This window comes from Pelodiscus sinensis, chromosome 12 (assembly GCF_049634645.1).
Source record: "Pelodiscus sinensis isolate JC-2024 chromosome 12, ASM4963464v1, whole genome shotgun sequence".
In the NCBI taxonomy this organism is placed as follows: domain Eukaryota; kingdom Metazoa; phylum Chordata; order Testudines; family Trionychidae; genus Pelodiscus; species Pelodiscus sinensis.
The window spans coordinates 20,737,198-20,761,193 of NC_134722.1; the positions used below are offsets into that span (position 1 = coordinate 20,737,198).

The 23,996-nt window shown below is 41.8% G+C and overlaps 1 protein-coding gene across 4 annotated transcripts in view; it reads left to right on the forward strand.

Annotated features, from left to right (window-relative positions):
• Nucleotides 1–23,996, forward strand: part of GARRE1 (granule associated Rac and RHOG effector 1) — a 99,025-nt gene that overhangs the window by 30,216 nt on the left and 44,813 nt on the right. For 2 of the 4 annotated variants that reach the window (XM_075940084.1, XM_075940085.1), the window contains exon 2: nucleotides 14,324–15,644. The exons of 1 other annotated variant lie outside the window; for it this stretch is intronic. In XM_075940084.1, the coding sequence (XP_075796199.1) occupies nucleotides 15,150–15,644 (495 nt within the window). In that variant the 5' untranslated portion in view covers nucleotides 14,324–15,149. Of the gene's footprint in view, nucleotides 1–3,013; nucleotides 3,066–14,323; nucleotides 15,645–23,996 lie in introns of those variants that run through there. One more of the 4 variants, XM_006130561.4, reaches the window with a different exon arrangement.

The following is a 23,996-nucleotide window of genomic DNA, read 5'->3' on the forward strand; positions in this document are numbered from 1 at the left end:
ATGTCAGCTGAATTCCATGTATACTTTTGTAAGGAAACAACTGTTATAATGACTGTACTTTCAAATCCTTCATATTCTTTACTGGGCACTTTGCTAATTATGGAAAATGAGGATGTTTTCTAAAAAGTATATCTTTAGTTTTATAAGAAGCTCTATGTTTTTGTTGAGAAATGAAAGTATTTTGCTGCTGCTCTGAAAATTGCAGTGGTCTCTTAAACACGTCATTATCTTTTTTAATATTAACAATGTTTAACTTGTTTTTAATCACAAAGTAAGTTAAATGAAAATATAAAGAACATGTAAACAAAGTCCACCCAAAGAAGAAAATAAGCAAAATACAAATGCATATGCTAAATTCCTAAAAACACAATGGGTGTACAGGCAGTCCCCGAGTTACGCGGATCCGACTTATGTCGGATCCGCAGTTACGAATGGGGCTTTTCTCGCCCGGGAGCGGTGGGACGCCCAGATGCGCCACGGTCCGTTACCCCTATCCTCCGGGGCGAGAAAAGCTGCTCCCTGTCTCCCTGATCTGCAGGGAGACGGGGAGCAAAGCCTTGGAGCATGCCCGCAGCGGGACAGCCCGGGCGCGCTTGAGCTGTCCCCCTGCGGGCGTGCTCCGCGTCTTTGCTCCCCGTCTCCCAGCCAGCAGACCAGGGAGACGGGGAGCAAAGCCGTGGAGCACGCCCGCAGGGGGACAGCTCAAGCGTGCCTGGGCTGTCCCGCTGCGGGCGTGCTCCAAGGCTTTGCTCCCCGTCTCCCTGGTCAGCAGACCAGGGAGACGGAGCAAAGCCGTGGAGGACTTGGGCGGTCCCGCCACCCCCGTCTCCCTGGTCTGCTGACCAGCAGACCAGGCTTTTCTTGCCTACCCCTGGGGTAGAGCAGCTGGGGGCTGCCGGGTTGGTCCCGCAGCGCCGCTCCGGACCAACCCGGCAGAACCCCAGCTGCTCTGCCCCAGGTGTCCTGATTCAGCCGCTGCTGGTCAGTTTCAGCAGCGGCTAAATCAGGATGCCTGGGGCAGAGCAGCTGGGGTGCTGCTGGGTTGCTCCAGTAGCGCCGAGGAGCCGCGCTACTGGAGCAACCCAGCAGCACCCCAGCTGCTCTGCCCCAGGCGTCCCCAAGCCAGCCGCTGCTGAAACTGACCAGCGGCTGACTACAGGAAGCCCGAGGCAGAGTTGCTCTGCCCCAGGCTTCCTGGAATCAGCCGCTGATCAGTTTCAGCAGCAGCTGACTTGGAGACGCCTGGGTTTCTTAAGTTGAATCTGTATGTAAGTCAGAACTGGCGTCCAGATTCAGCCGCGGTTGAAACTGATCAGTTTCAGCAGCGGCTGAATCTGGACACCAGTTCCGACTTACATACAGATTCAACTTAAGAACAAACCTACAGTCCCTATCTTGTATGTAACCCGGGGACTGCCTGTACTGTAATTATGTAAATATAGAAATAAATGTAAATGACTCTCTCAGCTAGACTTGCCAGCTGTCTAGTTGTACAAACCAAAACACCTTTGCCTTGCCCCGCCCCTTCTCTGCGCTTTGCCACTGCTCCTTCCATCTCCCTTCTGCATTGGTTGCTGCCCCCTATCCTCATTCACTTTCACTGGGCTGGGGCAGAGGGTTAGGGCGTAGGCTCTGGACTGGGAAATGGGGTGGAACCAAGGATTTGCAGTGTAGGAGGGAACTCCAGGCTGAACCTGGGACAGGGGTTGGGATGAAGGAGGGGATTTGGCGTCCTTGCTCTGGGATAGAGTTTGAGTGTAGGAGGGGGTTCAGGGCTGGAGCAGAGGGTTGGAGAGTATATCAGAGGTCTGAGCCCTGGAAGGGAATTTAGGTGCAGAAGGGGGCTCGGGACTAGGGTACAGGTGGGAAGGGGTGAGGTTTTGGGCAGTTCATGGAAAGTGGCTGGTATGTCCAGCTCCTAGGCGCGGGGCGGCCAGCTGGCTCTCCGTGCCCTGCCTGCCGGCATCACCCCTGCAACTCCCATTGGCCATGGTTCCAAGCCAATGAGACCTATAAAGTTGGCATTTGAGTTGGGGGCAGCTCATAGAGACCTCCTGGCTGCCTTTGCACTGGACATGCCGGAAGCTGGGCAGAGCCAGGGTAGGTAGGGAGCTTGCCTTATTCTTTCTGTGCCCTGGACTTTTAGCTGCCTAAAATCTCCTGAATTGGCTTCAGTAGCTTTTGGAAGATCAAGCCCAATTCCGGGAGACTCATGGTCATTCTGGAGGGGTTCGCAACCATAACCTCAACACTCATAATTCATGTAGTGCAACCTCATATTTGTATATTTTTGTTTAAATTTGACATTTGGGGCAATTTGGTGCACGTACTGGGTGAACACAGGAAAACAATTTAATGCCCTGGTGTAAAAATAGGAAACAGTATTACTGAAGCTATTAATAAAAGGCACTATTAGAAGGAAATAGAGACTAGAATAGCGAAAGCAAGAGTGAGTTTGAAGGCGATGGATAAGATCTGGAAAAGTAAAGCAATTATCTTAGGAATAAAGCTTGAGCGTCTTGAAAATGTGTGTATTTAGCAGAATGTTGTACGGATGTGAGACATGGGTGATAACGAAAGATTTGAAGAGAACGATATTGGTGTTCGAGAGGAGTTGTTATAGAAAGATCCTGAGAATAGGGTGGATGCAGAAGGTCATCAACGAGGAATTTTATAGGAAAATGCAGCCGAAAGAGAACCTACTGCAGAAGGTTATGCAATGGAAGTTACAGCTATACGGGTATATCTGCAGAATGAACAATGAGCGAAAAGTTAAGACCTTGATATTCGGCATAATGGAAGGTCCAAATAGGAGAGGCAGACCCCACAGAAAATGGGTAGATGATATAGTAGATTGGTGCGGAGCTAGTCTACAGAAACTAAGCCACTCTGCACTGGACAGGGAAAGATGGAAGGAAATAGTGAGGGAGGGATTGGACACCAACGGGCGTTGAGTCCATGGTTGTTGATGACGATGACTGGTATTGAAGTCTCACAGATTTGTCTATTACAGTTCTGGGAAACATGAAGTGAAGCTTATTGGAAAATAGTCTTGCCAAAAAAAGGTAGGAAGCCTCTTGATCTACAATGCTTAGCTTTTATTCCCTGTTGTTCATTATTTCATTAATTATGTTTGCAAGAATTTGAGCATCTCTAACAAGGATATTTTAGTCATCTGCAGGAAATCAAAGATCAAATGAACACAAAAATCTTTTTTTTTTTTTTGGTTTGGGGGGTGGGGAAGGGATTATGGTCTTGCAAAATAGTGATACACTGCTGACTGAGCACTTCTCATTTTTGTTTCGTTCTTAAATAGTTAGAATCTGGGCTCAAAATTTGATTTAAACATTATAAATTAATGAGCAATGTCCTCCAAAGTACTGGAGTGGTTTTATGTGGGCTTAAATAATACTTGCTTTTTAAAATCTCCACTGTTTGTGTCAATTTTTAAATCCTATCTTTTAATGAGGAGAACAGTGCTATGCTGATGAGGGATAAGGAGCTTTTTTGTAATGAACAATGAGGCATGCTTGTCAGGTATGCAAACTACTATTTTAAGGGGTTTAGTCTCTGAAATCTCAGGCTTTTGTGTCACCCGATAGTACCTCCATCAGCTGTTGAAGTCCATTCTAGATACTTCATTAACATAATGAAACTAGCCATGCCCTGAATATAAGGATAGTAATAAAACACTATTGATCTAAAATAAGGCTTATCATAAAAAACTTAGCTCAAAAATTGTTTGAAATCGTAATTAACTAAATTACAGAGTAACCTGTCAATTACCAATCTTTATGAATTTGCGATTTGCAGTAATTTTATGTCCTGAGTTTTAGGTGCCTATGGAAACTATTGTGTTTGCTCCTTTTATATCAAAATCAGCTCACATTTGCATTAGACTGTTTTGTGTTTATTCATATATTGTAATGACTATGAATCAATACAGTCATCCTTGCAATCAGAGAATTTCAGGGCCCAAAGTTAGTAAATGTAATGTGTCAAAATACACTTCTCATTCATTTTAATTTTTCATTAAAACAGCTTTCTGATAATTCCATAATTTTCAGCATAAGATGTAAAGGGCCTAATCACCATATCCCTATCTTTCCGACACAAAACATGACTTGATTTCCTAGGTAAAGCTCCAACAGTTCACTGGAGAATCTATTGCTATTCAAATCAAGTAAGCCTATAAACCATTTGGAAAGTCTGCTTGTCAAAACACAAGAATTGTGGCATGGTGACATGAATTTCTATATTAGCTGGATGAGAAAAAGCTCATGTTTCACAACTGTCATGAGGCCTTCGGCCAAGGTATGTGCCGAGGTCAGCATTTTCCTGATAAGATGTTTTCCTTTTTTATTTTTAGAACTCAAAAGAATACATGTTATCTCAGAATTATAGAACTCTTATTTAGGTAATGATAATAAATATCTCTTGGAAAGGAGAACCTAGATGCTGGATTTTTTGTTTTGTTTTTTAAAGGGGAAATAGTGGGGAGGTGATTACATCAAAGTAAGCAGATACTCTAAACTGTTATGAAGAATGAGAATTCTGGATTCAGCTTAGTATTTTTCTGGTGCACTAGTGTTATTTAATTTTAATATCCAAAAGTAGAGTGAATAATTTATACAGCAATTCCTCATTTAACATGTGCCCGCTTAACACGTTTTCATGATAGCACGATTTTTTTTTTAGGGAACGTTTTTTGAATTACACGACTGTCCCTGGAATAACACAATTTCCCCAGCCGGCCTGATGCAGGCAGCTGCATGGGGCTTCCCCCGCCTCCCTGCAAAGCGGCAGAGGGTTCGCTGCTCGCTGTGCCGTTCCCCGCTGACTCCCCCTCGCCAGACGCTTTGCCCCCTCTCCTCCGCCCTCGCTTGCAGGCCGGCGACTGGGTTTCCCTAGCCGGCCCGTTGGTGGCGGCTGCACGGGGCTTCCCCCATCTCCCTGCAAAGCGGTGGAGGGTTTGCCGCTCGCTTTGCCATTCCCCAGTGACACCCCCCCCTCGCCAGACGCAGTGCAGGTCCCAGCAGACCCATCACAGAGGCATACTCCCAACCCAATCCCCCTCCCCTCTCTTCCACTTTTCTTCCCCAGAGCCAAACACCTCCCCTCCCTGCTGTAACCCAGTTCCCTTTCTCCCCCAACCTTATGTCCTGGTCCCAACAGACACCACCGCTTGAAATGCAACCCCTATCTTTTCCATTATTTTCAATAGGAAAATGGACCCCGCATAACAAGTTTTCACTTAACACGATCATTTTTTGAAACATATCTGTAGTGTTAAATGAGGAATTACTGTACATAGAAATATTTGGCAGCTATAACTATTTCTGTTATACATACACACATTAGAAATAACACTGTTTTGTAATTTTTCACTGGGATGCAGTGCAGTCTAAAGAGAAAGTGGAAGATATAATCTTAAGTAGCATTACAATGAAATCACAGAAGAAGCATTCATTTTGTGGGGGAAAAGGTATTGAGTTGCACTTATATGTTGAGAGAGATTCTTCACTGCTACTCTTACTGTTACTCACATGTAAGAATGACATTCCTCTTATTAGTCATGTGCTTACCTTAATATTCAGGGCTTGCTGTGTGCCTTTTATCTACCATTCTTGTTGTGCTCATAAGCTACATAAAATATCTCTAGTCATTCACTGAAGAGTTTTAAATGACTGACTCAAGAAAATTTATATTCAGTTCATTGTTTCAATATATTAGACTACAGTCTTGTCAATTAATCCTTTTACATTACAGAAGTAAGAGCTAAAATGTGTAACAATACTGAACTCTTTAAAGGAGAGCCTAACTTCTAAAGGTCATGTCTATTATAAAACATGCCATGGGAATGCACTAACTAACAGTCTGACTAAAAATATGGCTTAGAGATTTAGCAGCCCTTTTAGTGGAAATGCTCACTCAGATGTGTACGCTCACATAAAAATAATATAAAATATGTAAATAACTTTAATCTATATTTATAAAAATTAATTTCTATGCTATTTAGGAAACTTCTGCAGTATTTTTCTTATCTAATATATAAAGGAGAATGTTTGTGTGCTAATAACTTGGACATTATAAGAGCTACCGCACCCAAACTTTGCATGGGGTAACCTTTCCTCCAGAAGGTTTTAAGGTACTTTTGGCAGTGTGGGGAGAAGCGACTTCCCGGGGGAAGTGGCAGGGACAGTCACTCACTAAGGTCAGTGGCGGAGGCACGAGGGTAGGGGCGGTGCTGTGAGCAGCAGCTGCCCCACTCACCTCTACCAGATCATTCCACTGCGCAGGCGCCTCCAGGACTGGGGAGCCCCCTTCTCCCTCCCACCCATGATGTCACTCGCCCAGGGCCCCTCCCCTCTGACGGCAGCTGAGGGTTGCCGAGTGGTAGGCTAGAGCTTGTGGCCGCTGCTAGAGGGCGGTTGCGGGTGCAGAGGGCTGAGCCCAGCAGGGAGGCAGCGGTGGTGCTGGGAGCAGCCTGGGATCCGGTGCAGTTTCCTGGTCGCGTGGCGGGGAGCCCGGCACCTGCTTGCCGCGGACCGTGGGAAAGGGGAGCCCCGGTGTGGCCCCATGGTACGGCAGGTAGTGGGGCAAAAGTTTCGGGGCGGGCGGTGGGGTTGTTGCTCCCCCCCCCCCCCCTCGGCACCTGCAGCTCCGGGCACGAGCTGGGCTGCCCATCCATCCTAAGTCCCGTTCTCGCCCCCTCCTGCGCCTCACACGGGGCACCCCTGGCAGGAACCCACTGCCCGCCCCGAGCAATGCTGGGTAACTCCAGCTAGTAGTCAAATAACTGATTAACCATTAAGAAAAGTCTTCTGTTTTGGCTGGTTATAAACATATCATTGTGATGTATGGTTTTTAATACTATCAAATAGAAATTGTTTCGACAAGGTTTTAAAATAAGGCTATAAGGCACATGTCATCTGAAGAAAATGCCCAGCAAAGTATCTCTTGTGTTTTGGAGGGAAAAAATTTACAAGACTAGTCTTCTAATTCCATGAGTCTGACTAAACAGTGAAATGCTAGCTCAACTCTACCATGATTCCCAAAATTCAGAATTGGAACTTTCTGCTTTTGATATAAATTACAAATTAAGGCTATAATGTCACTATCCATATAATCACTTTCCAGATATTATTAACACTAAATTCATTTGCTGGAGACTTTGGAACCAGACTCTTATGCAAAAAGTCACTTTATCTGCATAATAGAGGGAAGGGCAAGGGGATGGAGTGTAGATGGCCTAAGTGCTTTCTCAGATTTTCCTATCTTTATACAAGGCAACTTGACTAATTATAGTACTTGAAATTGGACTGTTTGATTCCACCTACCCCCTCCTTTTCCTGCCTTTATTTCTTGCAGCCTTTGAACCAAAAAGAGGTCTCCATAATCAAGAAAATAAGAGAAAAAGTTGAGGCTTTGATATTGTTTGCTTTGTCATATTTTGACCTTAGAAGGGACACAGCACCATCATTAAGATGTTTGATGAAGTCCTGATGTTGGCACATCCCTCCACCGCCTGGGCTGAAGCTCTGATATCTGGTATTCCCCCTCTGTCCTGCCAATGAAGTGGGGAGCTGCAGAGCTGAAAGCCCAAGCCCTGGGGACTTCTCTGGGGCTAAAAGCAGGAGCTGCGGGGTTGAAGTCCTGGGTCCACCCTCTCCCTCAAACTGAAGCCTGGAGAGGCAGGGCTGACTCCTGGGTCCCTGGTGCTCTCCATGAAGCAGAAGCCCCTGAGCCCATGGGCAGAGATATGGGATGATAGGGATGTTTCCCCTGTTCAAACTTCAGTGTAAGTGTAAGGGGGCAATCCTGGGGACAAACTCACGCCACCTCTTCGGGTCACTTATCACACGTCCATTCCCATGTCAATGAAAGGAGTTTGCTAATGCTTACAGGCAATGGAAACAACAAATTCTATGTGACTGGGAAAGGAGAGGGAGATTGTCTCTGCTATGCCAGCAGGGAGTGCTGCTGTGAGACTTTTGTATCACCAACTCAACCCCCCCCCCCCCAAAATGTCCCACCTTCCAGATGTTCAAAACAGTGTGGCAGACTGTTTGAACAGGTCACCAACCACCACAAGTCATGTCTCTGCTCAGATGTAGCTAGGTTCATTTTCCATCTATGGGGAAATTTGCAACCACAATCAACAGGAAGTGTCATCGGTTTTCCTCACAAGTAGGTCAGGGTCAAGGATCTCTCTCCTGTTGTCCTGGATAGACAAGCTTCTGTACTCATTTCCTTCTGTTCTACTCCTATCCAGAGAGTTGTTAAAAATCAAGCAAGACCACATCAGAGTGATATACCTAGCATTAATGTGGCCTTGCCAACCTGGTTTTTCTTGTTTGATCCTCTCAGAAAAGGCTCATAAGCAGGGCTCGCCAAACCGCGGTGAGCCCCGCTCGCCAGCCGCGCTGTCCGTCGATCTGCGCATGTGCAGATGGTTCTGCGCACATGCAGATCGCCCGATCCTGGCTCTTCCGGGTTGCAATCTACTCGCCACAGGCATTATTTGTCGAGCCCTGCTCATAAGTACAGCCATAATGGGTCAGCGCAAAGGTCCATCTAGTCCAATATCCTGGTCCAATGACCAATGCCAGAGGAAATGAATACAACAGGCAATCATCAAGTGATCAATCCCCTGTCACCCATTCCCAGATTCTAGCAAAAAGAGGCTCCTTTTTCATGATCTCACAGGACTACAGTTGCAACCTTTTCTCAACACAGAGGTCCTTCACCTGACAGTCATAAAACAGTGTCTGACTGCCACATCTGTCATGTGAGAGAGATACCAACTTTCTTCCCTAAACCTAATGCTCATAAAGGAGAGTGTTAGTGTATCACTTGGATAGGACTTATTCGTCCTTGCAACTGTTTGTGGCAATTGCAGACAACTTGAAGGGACTTCTGGTCTTTTTGCAAAGAATCTCATGATGGCGCTCTCCTTGTGTACATTTGTTCTATGAAATAACCAATGTAACTTCTCTGAACAGGGAGCCTAGCGCATTCAGTTGGCTCTCGCTCAGCCTCTGCTGCCTTTCTATTCTAGTGATAAACTTAAAAAACAACAACTAGCCTGGTAGCACTTTAAAGGCTTTAAAAACAGTGCTACCAGACTATTTATTATTTTTTAAGTTTTTCCTGTTACAGACTAACTCTGCTACTCCTCTGAAGCTTTTATTCTAGTGATGTTTTTGGACATTTGTAGAATTGTAAGTTCGTCTTCACTGCATACCTTTCCTCCCATTATTCTCTTGGAAATCTAGAGAAGATACCAGATTTAGGCAGGTAGTCCATTAGTCATTACTGAGGTAGATTCCGATCCACCTCCAGATCAAACTGCTTGTGAATTAACTGAAGTGGAATGGACATGTGCAGTCATTTAAAGAAGGAATGGTTACTAACCTAGTCCATAACTGTTGTTCTTAAATATATGTTGCCAGAGTCTGTCCAGTACAAAGGAATTGAGTGGGTTGGTTATGGCTCTGCACTTTTAGTAGTGAAAGACCACCGAGGGTGTATGCAATTCCCCACCAGGTACAGTTAAGGGAAAAATCTCCCAACAGTGCACTGGACATACACAAACATATACATGTCCATTCCACTTCAACACATGTTGAACAAGTGTTACGAAACAGGTTAGTAACTGTTTCTTCTCATGTTGAATTTATTACACTAGTGCTGTAGACACCATAGATTTCCAGAGCCACCAACTTGTTTTTAATAAGAATTCTAGGTGTTAATCTAAGAAGCCTTAAGGTTTGGATCCTGGCTGCTACTTGTTTTAGATCTGATCCAAAGACCTTTTCTTCCTACTCTGCCTTGCCAGTCATTCACATTAATAACTCTATCACCTGAGATGCTCATTCATAATAGTTTCCACATTTTGAGTTCTGGGAGTGAAGGAGCAGGGATTGGTGTGCAAATTTTCCTTTTTCATCATTGTGAAACGAATAAGTCTACTAGCATCGGGCTGATTGGGCTCTCACAGGATAGATATTGCGGAATTTGGCTTGGTATGCTCGTTGGGAGGCTCTGGACCCTGCAGTTTGTTGACCTTTAGGCCTTGCTGCAGGCTTTGTTTGCTCAGGCTTTTCCTGAGTTAAGTAGTCTGATGGGGTCCAGGATGTGTACGTGTTTCCCCCCCCCCTCCTTCTTTTTGGTTTGGTGTTCTTTTTTGAGGAGTTAGTTGAACTTAGTTACATTCATATTTGATTTTTCAAACTATGGTGAATGTCCTTTAGTCTCTAGGTATACGTGTCTTCCAAATCTAAAATAAAGTAAAATAAAATTCTAGTACACCATTTAGAAATGTGGGCTTCTTAGGAGACTTACAACAAATGTGCATGAATTGCCAGACTCTCATATCATCTCATGCTTATTTATGAGTTACGACCATAATGACCCACACATTCAGGAGATAAAAGACTCCATTGAGAATACTATCACATCAGTTTCAGAACACTACTCAGAGCCTTTTTTAAAGTATCACTAGAATTGTCTACAACCGCTTAGGTACTAAATTGAAGTGACTAAATGGAAATCTATCTTCTTCAATCAATATCCATGCTTAGCCTTATTTATTTTTGTACTCATAGATTTCCATACCTATAAATCTATTTTTTATGGTAATGGTACATGGGGAGTACATCCATCAAGAAATTCCACTTTGATTTGCAGTTAAATAGGTTTTTCTGGACTAACTTCCACCAGCTCATTTTTATGAATATCACCATTGTCTTCAAAGTGTAGTACAAACTGCATATTTACATTTTTGACTGTTAAAATGCTGTTCTTGCACAGTCATAATGAAATCCTTTGAGTTCTCTCTTAAATGGAAGGAGTTGGCTAGATATAAAGTGCAAACTATTGTAATATGGAGCCTACAGATTTACAGAGTTATACTGGATTCACAGACAAACAATAGCATGAAAAATAAGTGAAAACAATGTTATAGATAGAAGGAAAAGGCTGAGAAGAAAGACCATTTTATTTTGTGCAATATATGTTGCAAATTTCATTGTGGTATGTGTAATATATATGTGTTGTATTGACACACATGCTCAAAATCAAGAATAACTATAAGGAGCATTCTTGATAATTAAGATTAGATTATTTTAGAGTATTAAAGACTTCCAGATGTCCTAAAGGTCTTACGTTGGTTTTACATATGGATATGCCTATGATGGCACTATTTAAAAATTCAATAAGAATGAAAGTTATTTTGTGAAACGAGTATTAAATTCTCTGCTAGGAAGCAGTTTATTTTCTGAACATATAAGTGTTAACCTCTCCTTCAACAAAACTTTCTGAAAAGTAAAATCTACATATGTCATATTCAAAGCATTGAACTAGCACATGGGAATGTGACAGTGGAAGTGATTTAGTCTAATTTCTTAAAGCAGAGAAATGTTCCAAAAATCAAAATACTTAAAAATCCCAAGATTTTGGCCAAATCGTATGTTACCATGTTACTTTTCAGAGTAACATAAATATCCAGTATGTGTACAAATTGATAACCCACTCACTCGTTCTCAATACATTTGCATGCTATTAGGAAAACTGACATTTTAATCAAGTTTTCCCCAGGGCACTGTGACTTGTCTAACAAGGAGAAAAAAAAATTGCTGCATTTTGAAATGTTGAATTGGAAGACATTAAAAAACAATCCCAGAAAACACACATGAATACTTCAATGTAACATTTGAATCATAAAGCAGTAATAAATGTACATATGGAAAAAGTTAGCATCATGTATGTTTTTAAAAGTGGCCTCTTGATTATTGTTCAGGATCACAGAGATAGCCACTGCTGGTTATGGTTCTACAAATACTATCTTTTGGGTGACAACTATACTTTTTGATCATTATATTAATACCAGGTTATCCTTCCCACTGTCCTTGGAACTATTCTTCCTCCTCAGGTAGGAGACATCCTACTCTGTGTATGAATAGTTACTTCTTGACAGTCAAGTTAGGTGTGTATATCACAAAAATTTAATATATGCACATGAAGAAATAAAAATCTTGTGTACAAGTAATATTGGAAACTTAAAATTATAACGAATGCTAAAATATATTTTTGCAACATTTGTGAAATATAGCTTTCATATAAGTTGAACCAACAGAAAAAAGGAACATGTGTTCAAGAATGCAAATGCTATTCACTAGAACATCAGAATTGTTTAAAAACATTTTAAATAAAATCAAACATAGACTCTCATTTATAAATCATAACTATTATAGCTTCCAGGAAAGCAGCTGCAAGCATATTGTCTTTGCACTATCAAGTTGATTATTTATATAGAAACAAAAGTGTGGCTAATAACTATCAATAGTTTAGCTATTGTTTGACCCAATGATCATGCCTGGCATTGTACCCTGTCTTGACACACACACCCAACCCTCTGCCCTTACCCCTCATCACACACCCCAATCCTGACTCCTTCACCCTCCTCCTGCCCTGAGCCCTTTGCATTCCACCCCACACTTAATATTTTATTCAGGTACTGTCATTGCATCCCCTAACATCCTGCACTGAGACCTCCCCAGGATGGTGGCAATACAACAGTACCTGTAAGAAATTTAAGACACTTCCACCCCTATCTTATATCTTTATTTTATATTCCTGGGGGAATTTTGGGCCAACATTTTAAAATTTCTGGATGCAATATTTTAAAATTCTGCATATTTTATTTGTGAAAATAACAATTGAATCATGCAATTTCAATTATTATGGTAATTTATTTCAGAATACATGTTAGCAAATGTGTCTGTATTGTTACAGACAACAAAAAAGATCCACGAAATGCTTTTTGACAAATAGGCATATTTATAGAGAACTTTGAATAATGAGTCATTGAAACTACAGCACAGAAACTTGTATCTTGCCCTCCTGAGAAGCAGTGCAAAGGGCTGGGGAAGTCAGGAGTAATGGAGGAACTGTGGGAGTGGGCAGTAAATTGGTGGTGGTAAACCTGAGTGTGAACTTGGAGGGTTATTTTTATGGTGGCAGGATTGCTAAGGAGCTCCCTCCCATGCAAACCTGGCTGATGCCCCCCCCCCCCAAAAAAAAACCCCAACAACTTTCTGTTAGGAACATCTGCCCCACCCTTATGTGTCCCTTCACCTTCACTCAGTCTTCTCCTGTCTCCATTTGTTCATGCACTCTCTGTGCCCTCACTTACCCATTTCTTCCTGCTATATGTCCCTGCACCCCCCTCTGTCACACCTGCCCTATCCCCATGTGTCCCTGCACTCTTCCCCCTTTCCTCATGTGGCTCTGCAGCTCCATTCCCAGTTCATCCCTTGCCCCAGTCTATCCCCTCACTAGCTCTTCTTAACCCTCGTCTGTGATCTCCCCCAGCAGCCCAATGTACCCCACACTGTCCCCCCCATGTTCCATGCCTCCTAACCTGGCCTCACAGGCAGGGCACTGTGAGGAACACAGCCTCTTCTTTTCCTTAAATGCATGTGGGAGCAACTGCTACATTGCAGTGTAAATCCAGCATGTGAATTCAGGTTCAATCTTAATTTCCTTCTGTGTACATACAAACTACTGACCCAGGATCCCACAAGGGTGGAGAGTCTGAGCCTGAGTCAAGTCAGGACCAGTGGTTTGAGGCCTACTGCTTTGGAGATAGACACAGCTCCACTGGATTTATGCTCTGGGAGTCATCCAAAAGTGTCCTTCTGGTTGACTTTCTCTGCCCCTGGATAGTCAAGTTTTCCCATGCAGTACCACAAAGAACTATCTAAAGTTGCCACATTTTGGAAGGGCTCTAGGAATCCTGGGATGGATGATTGGACTTGGACCTGCATAATGCAATCAATGTAGATGCTGGAGCCCTAGGTTGGGATCCAGGGTTCAACAATTCCTATTTAGGGGTTGCAAATGATAATAAATACACAAGCCCTAGATAATAAAGCCAGTGTCTGTTAATTCATGTTCTGGGTTTATATTGCAGTGTAGACATATCCACAGTGACTAAACCTGTTGGGCCTTGCCTATGCTACAGCTCTCCCCTGTAACTGTCAGTGGTAGAGTTGTACTACTGTTGATCGGCAGGTCCTACATTTGGCAGTTTAGATAAATCTACTCAGTGTGAGACCGTTCATGAAGAAATATGCAGTAGTTCTGGATTTAATTTAATTTTGTTAAACTGTTACTCTTTTTAAAAAATTAATATAAATGGTTCTCCCCCCTTTTAATCAGATGTACTGATGCACAAGGATACTGTAGGAGTTAACATCTTAACAAAACCTCTCATTGTTCCTAACCTTTAAACTTTTTTTTCCCCTTCCCTTTACAGGAAATGACCTAGAGGCCTTATATATACATTTGTGCATTTTTGCTGCAGACTCTACAGTTGAAGGCAAACTCAATCTGGAGCACCACTTATTAGTGTTACATTGGAAACTACTACCTCATCAAACAGAAGGAGAAGAGAAGGCTTGCAATAATAAACACTCTAGTTTTTAATAACATACACTTGCAAAGTCTTCAGAAAACAAACCCTTTCTTTTCAGTATTAAGAAGAGACACTACAAACAAACTGATTTGACAGACTGGATCTGTCAAGACATGGAAGATATTTGATCTGCTGACATAAGGACTTGGTTTTTCAAGGAAAAAGTCTCTGCACTTCTTTTACAATCACTGTTGACCGGTGATTTTTTTTTTTTTTTTGGTTCCACTTTTCCTGGTATTACTAGTTGGAAATCTCCATTAAGGTATTACTTCTAAAAGATGATTTACGTATTATGAACTTTACCATCAGGTGTCAAAAAGTCCTGGCAAGAAAATGGTAGGAGTTAGCTTTCTTCCCTTCATAGTGCATCTTATGTACAGAGTGGAATATTAAATGAAAGCATATTTTTTGAGTTACTTCAGCTTGCTTTTTGAGTACACTTTGTAACTGCAGCAGGGCTGCACTGAACATTGAAAATACTAAGTCAGCAAATCTGCTGCCTTTTTTCTCTGCTGATACAGATTATACAGACGTCTGCCCTTTTGAAATGCCTTTTCTGAAACGTATGTACACAGTCCTCCACTGTTACTATACATAACTACATTTCTGAGGAAGGAATTTGACAACTGATTACTAATCCAAGGAATTTTTGGACAACTACTCACTTATGTATTGCTGTAGTGCACAGGAAAGTAAAATGGACTACAAGCGGCGCTTTTTGCTTGGCGGGTCCAAGCAAAAAGTGCAGCAACACCAGCAGTATCAAATGCCTGAGCTAGGCAGGACCCTGAGCGCACCGTTGGCATCCACTACCCCAACTTCCCCTTTGGTCTCCTCAGCTGCTGCAGGCAGCTGCAACCACCCTGTGTCCCATACTACTCCGATTGCAGACATCCAGCAGGGAATCTCCAAATATCTGGATGCACTCAATGTGTTTTGCCGTGCGAGCACTTTCCTTACAGACCTTTTCAGCAGTGTATTTAGGAACTCACACTATTCAAAGGCAGCTATGCAACTGAAAGACGTGCAGGAACATGTCATGGAAGCAGCGAGTCGACTCACGGCAGCAATAAAACCAGAAATAGCAAAAATGCTGATGGAACTGAGTACTGGAGCTGCAAACTTCAAAGATCAAAAGGAATTCAGCCTACAGGACATAGAGGTAAGTTACCATGGATGATGATATTTTGCATGTGAAGTTCCTTCACCCCGTCTATTTTGCACTTATTATAAGACTGTCCCTCCCATCACTGTACCAAAGGTGTACCATCTTCTACTTTTTATTTTTCTAGAGAATGCTTTCTAAAACAAAGAGGAAATTTATAAGCATTTTTATTTTCAAAATGTCAAAGGAGGAAAACATAGTAAAGAGATTTGCAATGCATAATTTTGTGGTACATATAATTGCATATTGAATAATATTTTTTCCTGTGCCAGGCGTACATTTAAAAAAAGAATTGCATTACAGGTATAAGATGTTTACCAACTAGAAAAAGTAAACTTTGTCTGTTCAGTTACACTAATTTTGAGCTGTACATGAACTGCGTTAAAGTAATTTAAGAAAATATATGACTGCATGCTTTATTTCCCCAACATTATTCTGTCAGGAATAACAAACTGTGATTTATTCATGGAGATTTGTGACTTTTGACAAACTGTTCACATGCATGACTTTTCAGTTCCTGAGAGGTTTAAGGAACTTCAATGACACACAGAGATGCTTATTCATTATTTAGTTTTAAATAATGAATATCCCTATGCAAGTCTCTTGGTTTCCTAACACATAATCAGTAATAAAGCAAAAAATACCAGAAGTCTACAAATAAGTCAAACAGGAATTTATCTAGCCAGCCAGCCACCTAGAAAAAAATGGCTTCTGCTCCCTTCTTCTCCTTGGGAAGCATACCCATAATCTTCTCCAAAAACGGACAGAAAAAAGTAAGAAGATTTTGTAAAAATAGAATTTTGATCTGTAGTCGTCATTAAATGGAGAAAATAATTTGTGATTTAAGAAAAAAAATTAACTATATAAGGTGCCTTAACTTAAAACAGTGTATTTTTAAAATAACCATCCTTAAAATTAATCCTAGAAAGTAGAAAAAGTGTAAACCAATATTTCTAATTACATAATCTCAGAGACAGTATTATATAAATTACATCGCATTTTATTTACTGTTTCTTATTGCCATGGATGGTTGGTAGGAATATGAAAAAGTATTTTTCATAGGTGCTTGACTTAAATTATAATGTATACAAATTAGCCTTTAGTAACAGCGATCTGAACTAATTGAAGACAAAGTTTGGGGCACTGGCATATGAAGTATTGAAAATTTGTTATCTATATTAGAGCTGTTTGTCTACACTATGTAGTTTAACAGTATATACAATTGTTAGTGTTTATTAACCGTCTATTATAGTATTTGGATGAACCAACTTAGGCTAAAAAGAAGCCTTAATGCTTGTATGAGTTTTGTATTACAAAACATGCAGTTGTGTTGATACAAATTAGATCAAAAAGTTGTGCTAAATTTGGGTGTATTGCAGCCAAAAGTTAGAATTGTTGAAGAATGGAATGTTCCACCATAACTTGTATGCATTGTAACACAGTATTAATTGACATGATTGTTACTTTTTAAAAAATGTTGTACACACAATTGTCTCTTTAATCTTAGCATACAACATTTTAATTTAATTTTATGCTTGTATTTATTTCATTATAGTCATTGTCTAGGGCAACAGTCCTGAAAATGTAGGCTAAGGGCGGAAGCTGAAGCCCAAATCCTGCTGCCCAGGGCTGGCATTAGATGTGGGGAGTAAGGCTGCGGCTTCAGCCCTTCACCGCAGAGTTCAATGTACCTCTCTGTTGCCCAGGGCTGAAACACTTGGGCTGTGGATTCAGCCATGTGGGGGTATATGTGTGTTACAGCTATGTAATAATTTTTTGTCAGAAGCGAGTTGTGGTGCAATGAAGTTGGAGACCCATTGGGTTAGATCAGGAGTGGGCAATAATTTTTGATGGGGGAGCCACTCCAAGATTTTGGTAAGTGGTCAAGGGCCACAATTGTCTATAAAGGAGGTATGGGGCCTGGGACAGGCATTGGGTGCAGAAGGGAGTGTGGGGTATGGGACTGTGGTGCAGGAGAAGATGTGGGATCTTAGAGGGAGTTTGGGTAAAGAAGAGAGTTGTGACCTGGGACAGAGGATTGGGGTGCAGGTTCCAGGAAGGGGTATGAGTACAGGAGAGGATTCTTTTCTCGGGGAAGGGTCTGGGAGGGAGTTGAGATGGGGTGGAGGGGTGTGTGGAGTGTTTTGGTGGTGACCTGGGGCAGGGAGTTGGAGTGTGGGAGGGGCAGGGGTGCTAGTGGAAGGCTCTGGCCGGGAGGTGCTTACCTAAATGGCTGCCGGCCAGCAGCCCAGTGGGAATCTCAGGCAAGCTCCTTGTCTGCTACAGCCCCTAGGCTCAGAGTGGTTGGCTGCTCCATGTGCCTCTCTGAAGCAGAGGGAGACTTCACTCACTGCCCCTGTCCCCAGCACAATCTCTTAGCTCGCATTGGCTGGAACAAGCCAGTGGGAGCTGAGAAATTGTGCTGGGGACAGGGAGAGCCAATGAGAACTGGCGAATGGGAGCTGAAATATTGTGCTGGGGGTGGGGGCAGCATGTGAAGCTTTCCTCTTTTTCTCCTCCCACCCAGCACAGAGAGGCAGATGGAGCAACCAGCCACTCTGAGCCCTCAGGCTGCTCCCTTTGTGAGTTTGGTGGGGCAGCCACGGAACTGATCTTGCTCACCCATGGTCTACTCTAGAGCTTTAATAACTCAAAAATATTGTAAGCTACATAGTACTATACATTACCTTTTGACATAGCCTTCTGTAAGTACATATTAGGAGATGAAGCAGTTAACAGTAAAGCTAATTGAGCTGAGAAATCTTGCATGTAATATTTCAGCAAACTTTCACTGCTACTATGGTTTATATAGTTTATTGTACAATCTAAGATTGGTTTACTATGCACTTGTCATATAAACTGTTTTCATGGACTCAGGTTTTCCTGTCACACAGTAGAACACACTGTTGCACATGTCTGTCTAGTATTTTCCACAATCTTATGTTCTTTTGTACTTTTTGAGGAATAGTATTGTGATCATGTAATTAAAGACTACCTCAAAGCTATTGCAAAATTGGGCAAGTTTTCTAAAAGATAAAACAAAGAGAAGCTTCACTCTTCCAGACTTCCGCTCTTCATTCTGTGATCCTGCAAAAAAAATTGGCAGTAAGTGAGAAAATTCCATAATCTAAACAAACAATTCCAGTCGCTACCTGAACACCCTGTCCTACAGACTTTAGAAGTCATTTGGGGAGAATTCCTGATTTGTGAGCCTCAATCTTTGCAATGCTTCTGAATTGTACTAAAGCAGGACTCCCTCTTGCTCACCTTGCACAGTGGTCACCAGCTCTTAGCTACTTGTTTACATTGGACCTCTATAGACTGGACTTCCATTGTGCAGCAACATCTGTGATCTGGCATCCTGGTGGGTACTCTTGGGCTGGGCTGGAGCACTCATGGGGAAAACCTGGGCTTCGTGCTCAGCAGCTCCACCCTATCCAGAGCTTTTGGAGCGCTGCAAATAGCTTACGGAGGAAGAGGGAGGGGGAGGGACCCTGGGGGGAAAGACAGAGTGGCCACAGAACTCCACAGCCTGCAGTCAGAAGCACAACCCTGCATTGGGGACTGGGAGGGCAGCCTAGTGTCCGCAGAGTCAGGTGTGCACTAGTCATACTGTGCTTCTGGCCCCTTCCATGAGGCTCCACAGCCACCCTGCCTTTCCCCAATTACCCCTAGTCCTTGTTTGGTCCCCAGGTTAACGCTGGGCCTTCTGCTGCCACTCGAGTGGAGCCCTGTAGCTGGGGTAGGGTGGGAGGGTAGGAGTGCTGCGGGGCTCCAACTGCAGCAGAGGGGCCGGTGTTAACCTTCCCTTGTCCTGCAAACTCCCTGGTTTGGGACCGGATATGTGCCAAGGGTGTTGGACCAGGGAGATACAACCTGTACCTTAAAAGGTCATCAGAAGTTTTGCTCGTGCTTTAGCTACATGTCACCTGCATTACACTGTTACGTAGCTAAATTAGTACTCATACCCTAGGCCAGCATTTCCCAACTGCTGGGCCACGAACTACTGGCTGCCACAAACTGCTGGCTGCCAGGAAACGGCAGCTTTGGAGGCCAGGGCTAGGCTACATGGCCCAGTGCCTCCTCTCCTGCTGCGACTGTTGGGAGAGGCATGTCCTACCCTGCACTTCAGCCAAACAGTGCCAGGCAGGATATCTTCTCGGACACTGAAGAGCAGGTTTGCTCTGCGGCAGGTGGGCCACACAAAGTCTGGCACGGCAGCAGTTTTATTTTCAAAATTATTTTCAGGATTTGAAACCCCACTCTTTTGTCCTGTTCTCTCCCGCTCCCTGGGGGAGGACAGGGCACCAAGTAGAAAAACTCGCTGAGCTAGCTGCCTGAGTCCTGCTGATGATTCACTAGCTACCTCTTTAAAAGAAAGGGGGAAGGAAGGAGCAGAGCATGACAGGCACCACTTCCCTCAAGGAGTGGGAGAGTGGTGCATGGTGTTTTAAGAATACAGTACTGCTTTTCCCAGATATAAGGGAGTAATAAAGAGAAGAGCATTCCAGCAGCAGCCTCTGCCTGCTGCCAGCCTCCACCCGCTGCAGGCAGAGGCTGCTTCTCCATAGCCTCCCTACCTCCCTCCCCCCCACTGCCTCTAATAGAGATAGCAAGGGGGGAAGCGAATAGTTGAGTAGTCAAGTACTCATTAGCATCACTAAAAGCAATGCAAGTTGAATTGTCCTGGCTTTTGTGGAAGGGATAATAGCCTTGGTGTATTTTTATCTGGGCTGGTATGTTTTGAGCTCAGAATAGCAGGTGTTGAGGTCACTTTTCAGGTCCTGATTAACATCAGCTGATTTGAGTTGGAATGAAAACAAATGTAGCAGTCATTTCGCCACTCCCACTGTAATAAATTATTCGTCAGAACTCAGATTGCGTAGTCATGATGAGTTATTTACCAGTGTATAAAAAGGGATAATTTCTCCCTTCTTCAGGGGGTAGCTGAGTTAGTCTGTACATGTAAACTGAAAAAACAACAAATAGTCTGGTAACACTTTATAGACTAACAAAACATGTAGATGGTATCATGAGCTTTCATGGGCACAGCCCACTTCTTCAGGTGACCGGAGTGTTGGATGTCTAGGACCAAAATAAATACAGGAGACGGGAGAGAGGTGGAAGAAGGAAAAATTGGGAGGAGGGGGAGGGACAAGAAAAGGCAATGGGTATTAGCGAGACACTTTGAAAGAGGGAGGGAAATCAAGTGGAAATACTGTATATATTTATGTTCTTTAAATCCTAGTAGTATGGAAGAGTGTGATATAGTTGGACTTTTGTTGGTTGTCAGAATAAATATAAAATGTATGTTAAAGCTGGATTTTTATATTGATAAATATTTGAACATTCCTCCATATAATGAGAGGTCGATATATAGTATTATAAAATGGGAGGGGGGAGTAAAGGTTAAACTAATATGAAAACTGCAAACTACTCTGAAGTATGCAGTCTAAATCTTGTCTTAGCTATGCATGGAGCTAATACATTGAGTTACTGTACTGTCTCTTGGTATGGCAGGCCATATGTTCATCTTGGTCGAAAACCAGAGTTAGGGTGCAAAATAATTAGATCTAAAATTGAGCTGCAGTGTAAAACTAGTAGGATTTTTTTCTGCTTCTGTATATTAAAAGTACTTAAGATTTGTGTTCTATTAAAGGGTTCATAGAACAGAAGGATGTCTGAATAAAAATTCTGTTCGTCAGCATTTATTTGCTTTAAAATTAATGGGTATGTGTTTCCCTTAGAAATAAAGCCCAGTTTCAGTCTTTTTGGCCACCTTGTTGTATGTCTTTCAGATTTAGTTTCTGACTTTATTCAGATGAGACTCTGCTAGTAGAAAAATGTTGCTGGCCCACTGTACAAAATATTCTATGGAGCTTGATATTACTTGGCATTCTTATATTGCATGATCTCTATTATCTCATAGTCTACCAATTTTTAAAATATCTTTTGACTGTCATATACATTATAAGTTTTAGAAAGTACTATTGTCTTAAAAGCAATTCATACGTCCAAACACTAAATAAAAAAGTTAATTGTAAGAACAATTAACATTTTAATAGCAATAAATATTGTGCTAACTCTGGCTGGCTGTATTTTTACTTCTGTGGGTCTTTGACTATTAGCATGCATGACTATTTCTTCTCTCCCCTGATACTGTGATCACTATCATGGCTTAAACTGGAATCTAATAAATCTTGCTGTGTATCTAAAGAAAGGAAAGGCAATTTCTTGTTCAGGAAGAACAGAATGTTTTGCTACAAATGTCTGTCTACTTGGGATGTTGTAAGGTCACCTTTTAAATTAGTCATATTGCATGGAAGGTACTGTGCATTGTAAAACTGAGGAACATGTTCACCTTGCACAATGCCTGTGGGAAAGAATGTTATCATATAATCTTTGTCCTCCAATTGAGCAATATCTGAATATTGTATTAGCAATTCCTATCTGGCCACTCAAATTGACAAAGAGCCTATACACAGTTTGATCAACCCCAAACCCATTATCAAATGTGCTGAAGAAGAGAATAAATGTTGTGAAGAAATAAAGGTAGTTGGAAGTCAGAACGTAGACTCCAGTGAGTTAATTTTTTTTTAAGAGAAAATTGTCATCTTATAAAGGGGGAGCTCTGAATTCAGGAATAACTTATGACCTTGCTTCAGAAATGGGTGCTAAAGCTTTTGTGACACATTGTGCTAAATTGCAAATTATGATTAATTGCTCATTCACATTATACAGGAAACCCCCTTCCCCTACAATTCCATGGTCTGGAAATCTGCACAGAATCACTTATTAACAATGAAATGTATATAATGTTTTTCAGTGCACATAGTTTAGCATGGAGTTGTGAAATGGGAACTGTGTGACCCCATAAAGATAACACTTCAGGAAAGGGTGAGGTTAGAGTGGTAAAATGTAACCCTGGTGACTGATCTGTTGCATCGCATTGAGTATGCAAAATGTATTGTGGTTCCACACAATCCCAAACCATCTATTTTTAATTAGAGGAAATTGCTTTAGTTCCACATCAGTTTTGTCAGTTACTGTCATCAACTTTAATAATATTACCTTACTTTGCAGTATCTAGTAGGTGGCACCTGCATATTTTGCCATTCTTTATTTGTAATGGTCCAGCACCATACTAGCATGCTTTCTGAGTGGCTTTGGTTTAGTTATGCCACATATGGCATAAAGCATATGATTCTAATCTTAGCATTTCATAAAATATCAGAATTTAAAACTAGTCCCTCATTCTAAAAGTGCTGCTTTACATTTCTTTAAGATTGAGGATGGCGAGTCCTGTATCTTGCACCAATTTTATTTTTAGCACTTGTACTATTCTGTTTTATTGCACTAGTGTGATTGGATAAGTGTCTTGGCCTTGTCTAACTTGGTCAAACCATGTCAAATGTAAGACATAAGGGTTGTTTAGGATAATTTCTGTCCCTTTAGTTATTCTGTGTTCCCATGTAATCCAAACCTTGGGTTACACTACTCACTAGCAGATGAAATAAGGAAATAGTACTTGGGTATATCAGTTATATATATTGGTGCAACGTCAGTGTCATTCCTTTTTTGTTCATATTAGGTTAATAGTCTTAATATAGTCATCATTAGTAGTATTGATGAGAGAGTTTTTTTATCAGAAAAAATGTTAATTTTTGCTAGTAGTTACTAGGTGAGAATCTTTCCACTTTAGCTTCTGTAGTTTTTGTCGCTGGCTTTTATTTTGGCTCAATTCTCAATCTCTCTTAAATGAATAAAGGTAAGAGCTTCTGGGCAGTTAGTCTGCTGCTCAGTGATTTTTTTTTTTTTTTTTTTTTAACCTTTCTTGGGAATGACTCTGTGTTGATATCTTACATGAGGAAACCACCAATCTCAGTGTCTAACATTAAAATAAAAGCCATGTTAGTAAAAGTTCTGCAATTTCAGAGCAGATATTTAGCTAAATATTATGGTTATGATCTACTCTTGAACATTTAGGGAAATAATCTTATTGGATTTTTTCTCTTAATTGGGGTAACTAGAATTTGCTTTGTGAATTGTTCTTTCTCACTGCTCTTTTTGTTGCTGTTGTGAACCTTATTATGAAATAAGCCACAGATTTTTTTTGAGCCATCTTTATAGTTTTCCAAATCAGTAGTTCTTCTGTTTGAGGCCTCCAGGCGTCAAGACAGATGCAGCTTTAAGGGAGACATTATTTCTGTGAGCATCAGACAAAACAAATAGACTGTGATCCAGTCTGTGTAAGTCACTACCAAAATGTGTGGGATTTTTATCAAATTATTTGTGAAATATTTGATAGAAAAATATTTGACTGAAATACAGAGAACAAAATCTAATGTT